Source organism: Tasmannia lanceolata, unplaced genomic scaffold (genome assembly GCF_043159265.1).
Source record: "Tasmannia lanceolata isolate RefF3 unplaced genomic scaffold, GAP_Taslan_0.1 ptg000018l, whole genome shotgun sequence".
NCBI classification, from domain to species: Eukaryota; Viridiplantae; Streptophyta; class Magnoliopsida; order Canellales; family Winteraceae; genus Tasmannia; species Tasmannia lanceolata.
In genome coordinates, this window is record NW_027518695.1 from 48602904 (window position 1) to 48606750 (window position 3847).

The 3847-nt window shown below is 43.3% G+C and overlaps 1 protein-coding gene across 1 annotated transcript; it reads left to right on the forward strand.

The window, feature by feature from the left end:
* Positions 1–663: 663 nt before the first annotated feature.
* LOC143850376 (uncharacterized) lies at positions 664–2983 on the forward strand. The gene is made up of 2 exons (XM_077359632.1): positions 664–818; positions 2542–2983. The coding sequence occupies exons 1-2, from the start codon at positions 664–666 to the stop codon at positions 2981–2983; spliced, it is 597 nt and encodes a 198-aa protein (XP_077215747.1).
* The last annotated feature ends 864 nt before the right edge of the window (positions 2984–3847 follow it).

A 3847-nucleotide genomic window follows, 5' to 3' on the forward strand; every position in this document is an offset into this window, starting at 1 on the left:
AGAACCAGTAGAAGAGTTGACTCAAGTACTGTTGTTTGGAGAAGATGACGAACGGACAGTCCAGATTGGATCACTTCTCACAGGTAAGTCCTGAACCAACCTGATCAATTTTTTAAAAGCTAATGCAGATGTTTTTGCATGATCTACTTTAGATATGCCAGGTATCCCGACAGATGTAGCCGTCCATCGGCTAAGCGTCGACCCTTCTCACAGGCCCGTTAAACAAAAGAAACAGAATTTTGCTCCTGAGAGACAGAAAGCCATAAAAGATGAGGTCGATAAACTCTTACAAGCCGGGTTCATCCGAGAAATACATTATCTAGAATGGCTCACCAATGTAGTAATGGTTAAAAAATCGAGCGGCAAGTGATGGATATGCGTGGACTTTACTGACCTAAATAAGGCCTGTCCAAAGGCCCACTACCCGCTCCCCCTAATTGATAAGTTAATAGATGCTACATCTGGCCACGAAATGCTCAACTTCATGGATGCTTTCTCCGGATATAACCAGATATGTATGTACTCCCCCGATATCCCCAAAACATCCTTCGTCACAGAATAATGACTATTTTGTTATACGGTCATGCCCTTTGGTCTTAGAACGCGGGACCCACGTATCAACGATTGGTGAATAAACTTTTTTCCTCACAAATCGGTTGAAACATGGAGGTATATGTAGATGACATGCTTGTTAAAAGCTTAAAAACCATGAACCATGTTGCTGACCTTCAGGAAGCTTTCGCGGTGTTGCAGAAATATCAGATGAAACTCAACCCCTCAAAGTGTGCCTTTGGGGTGGTAAGTTCCTCGGATTCACGGTAAGTCAACGAGGCATAGAGGCTAATCCCGAGAAGATACAAGCCATCCTCGATATGACACCTCCAAGAACTGTGAACGAGGTACAACGACTCACGGGAAGGATAGCGGCCCTGAGCCGATTCATGTCCAAATCCGTCGAGAAATGCCTCCCATTCTTCAAGATACTGGGAAACATGAAAGGTTTTCAATGGACAACCTAATGCTAAGAAGCGTTCGAAAGACTCAAGCAATAACTCAAATATCCTCCAGTATTGATGAAACCACTACCAAACGAAGAGTTATACCTCTATCTAGCGGTAAGCCCCTTCGTTGTTAGTGTCGTACTAGTCAGACAAGAGCAAAGGTCAGAACATCATATATATTACGTCAGCCGGGTACTACATGATGTTGAAACCAGGTATTAGAATATCGAGAAGTTTGCATTTACAGTGGTCGTTGCCGCTAGAAAATTGTGCCCATATTTTCAAGCCCACACAATAGTTGTTCTCACCGACCAACCATTGCGTAAAATCCTTCAAAAGCCCGATACCTCAGGACAATTAATCAATTGGGCGGTAGAACGTGGCGAATTTGACATATAGGTGCGACGTCACTCCACAATTAAGTCGCAAGTACTTGCTGACTTTGTTGTAGAATGCACGGCTCCAACCAAAGACTTGGGGGCGGGACGAGTTAAAAGATGAACAACAGGAAAAACAATATCCATCGATGTTGTTTGTTGATGGATCAGCCAATTCAGGCAGAAGCGGAGCAGGATTAGTCTAGACCGGATCTGATAAGTTTCTAGTAGAATACGCCTTGAAACTCGACTTCGACACTTCTAACAAGGAGGCCGAGTATGAGGCACTCCTTGCTGGACTATCCCTAGCCCATAAATTGGAAGCTGACTGATTAAAAGCCCATAGTGATTCACAACTCATCGTTGGACATATTAATGGACTCTATGAGGCAAAAGATTGAAGGATGCTTAAATATTTGGAAAATGTGAGAGGAAAAATCTCCCTCTTCAAGGATTTTGAAATTGTGCAGATTTTCAGAACCCTTAATGCAAGAGCCGATGCTCTATTCAGAATGGCCTCCTCTGAAACCACTAGATGGGGGAACGTGTATACTAAGGTTCTTTCCCGCCCCAGCATAGAGAGAGAGAGAGGAAGTTACTCATATTGATCATGAACCCAGCTGGATGGACCCCATAATACGGTACCTCAAAGATGTTACCTCACCAGAGGACCGAAAGGAAGCAAGGAGAATTACTGCTAAATCTGCCCTTTACATCTTAAAAGGCGAAGTACTGTATAAGCGATCATTTTCTTGGCCACTACTAAAGTGTCTCCGACCCACAGATGCCGACCAAGCAATGGCCGAAGTACATGAAGGCATATGTGGAGATCACTCGGGGGGCAAGGTGTTGGTCCTTTCCCAAGGATTCTTTTGGCCAACTATACTGGAAGACGCTCAGAACTACGTCAAGAGGTGTGAATAGTGCCAAAAATTTTGGTCGGTACCTCGCCAGCCAGCAACCCAATACTCTCCTATCTGAAGCCCAATTCCCTTGGAGATGTGGGGAATGGATCTATTAGCTCCCTTTCCACCATCAGTCGGCAGACATACGATGCTATAAGTCACGATAGACTATTTCACCAAATGGGCAGAGGCCAAAGCAGTAAAGAACGCCACCTCTAAGGCAACATAAACCCTTTTTTACCATGACATCATATGCAGATATAGAATACCAATGGTATTGGTTACCGACAATTGGCCCCAGTTTGCTAGCGAACAATTCAAGAATTTTTGCGAAAGGCTCATGATCGAACAAAGATTTACTTCAGTCGGTCACCCACAGGCAAATGGACAAGTCGAGGTAACCAATCGGATTCTCCTTCAAAGTTTCAAAAAGAGAGTTGAAGATGCCAAAAATACTTGGGTATTAGAATTACAAAATGTCCTATGGGCCTACCGAACAACTCCACGCACCGTGACGGGTGAATCCCCATTCAACCAAGAATTCGGTGTCGAGGCAATCATTCCAGTCGAGATAACCATCCCCTCTCCAAGGGTCAAAAGCTATAGTGAAAGATTGAACGATGAACTCATGAGAAGCAGCTTGGACCTCGTAGAAGAAACCAGGGAGAATGCTCGGATCAGGGTTGCTGCATACCAGTAAAGGGTCGCTTGGTACTATAACCATCGGATGAAAAAAGAGCTCTTATGCAAGGAGATCTGGTACTCCGTCGGGCAGAGGTCTCAGACCCAAGGAATGCTGGAAAACTTTCCCCCTAATGGGATGGGCCCTACAGAGTTATGAGGATCCTATGCCTAGGAGCCTACCAATTAGAAAATCTGAATGGAACACCGATCCCCAGGACATGGCATATGCAAAACTTACGAAAATTCTATCAGTAAGTCTAGTTAGTTTTTCTTTATTTACTTTTGTTATTTCATTTCGTTTTTCTTTTTCAAATGCAGGAATAAGTAGAGACAATTCTTATGAAAGGATGTAATAAGAAATTTAGCATAATGGAATAAAGTTTAAAGTTTGTTTCAAAAGTGTTCCTATTATGTTTCTATGTGTGAAATATGTTTCTATACATGCTTGAAAAATATTAAACAATTTCAGTCCCCACCAATCGTGTAGGCAAACTGATCGAACAAGGTAAGACGCTTCTCCGACCCTTAAAATTGGTAGAGACAAAGCCCATATATACTAATGTTTAAAATATAAATCATATGGCTAACCTCATATGGAGCTTTTAAGCCGGCTTTTAAGCCGGCCGAGTAGGGTGAGGCACTTGTCCGACCCATGAGACAGGAGGACTCGATGCCATTACATCAATTAACCTCATAAGGTTAATGCCCACTGACAGAGGATATAAACCGGCCGAGTAAGGTGAGGCACTCATCCGACCCATGACAAGAGGATCCAATGTCCTGATCTATGGATCAACCAAATGATATAGGAGTGCAACCAAGGTTGATCATCCCGGATACCATCAAAAATATCACTGAATAATGAGTTCCCTCCGTATAA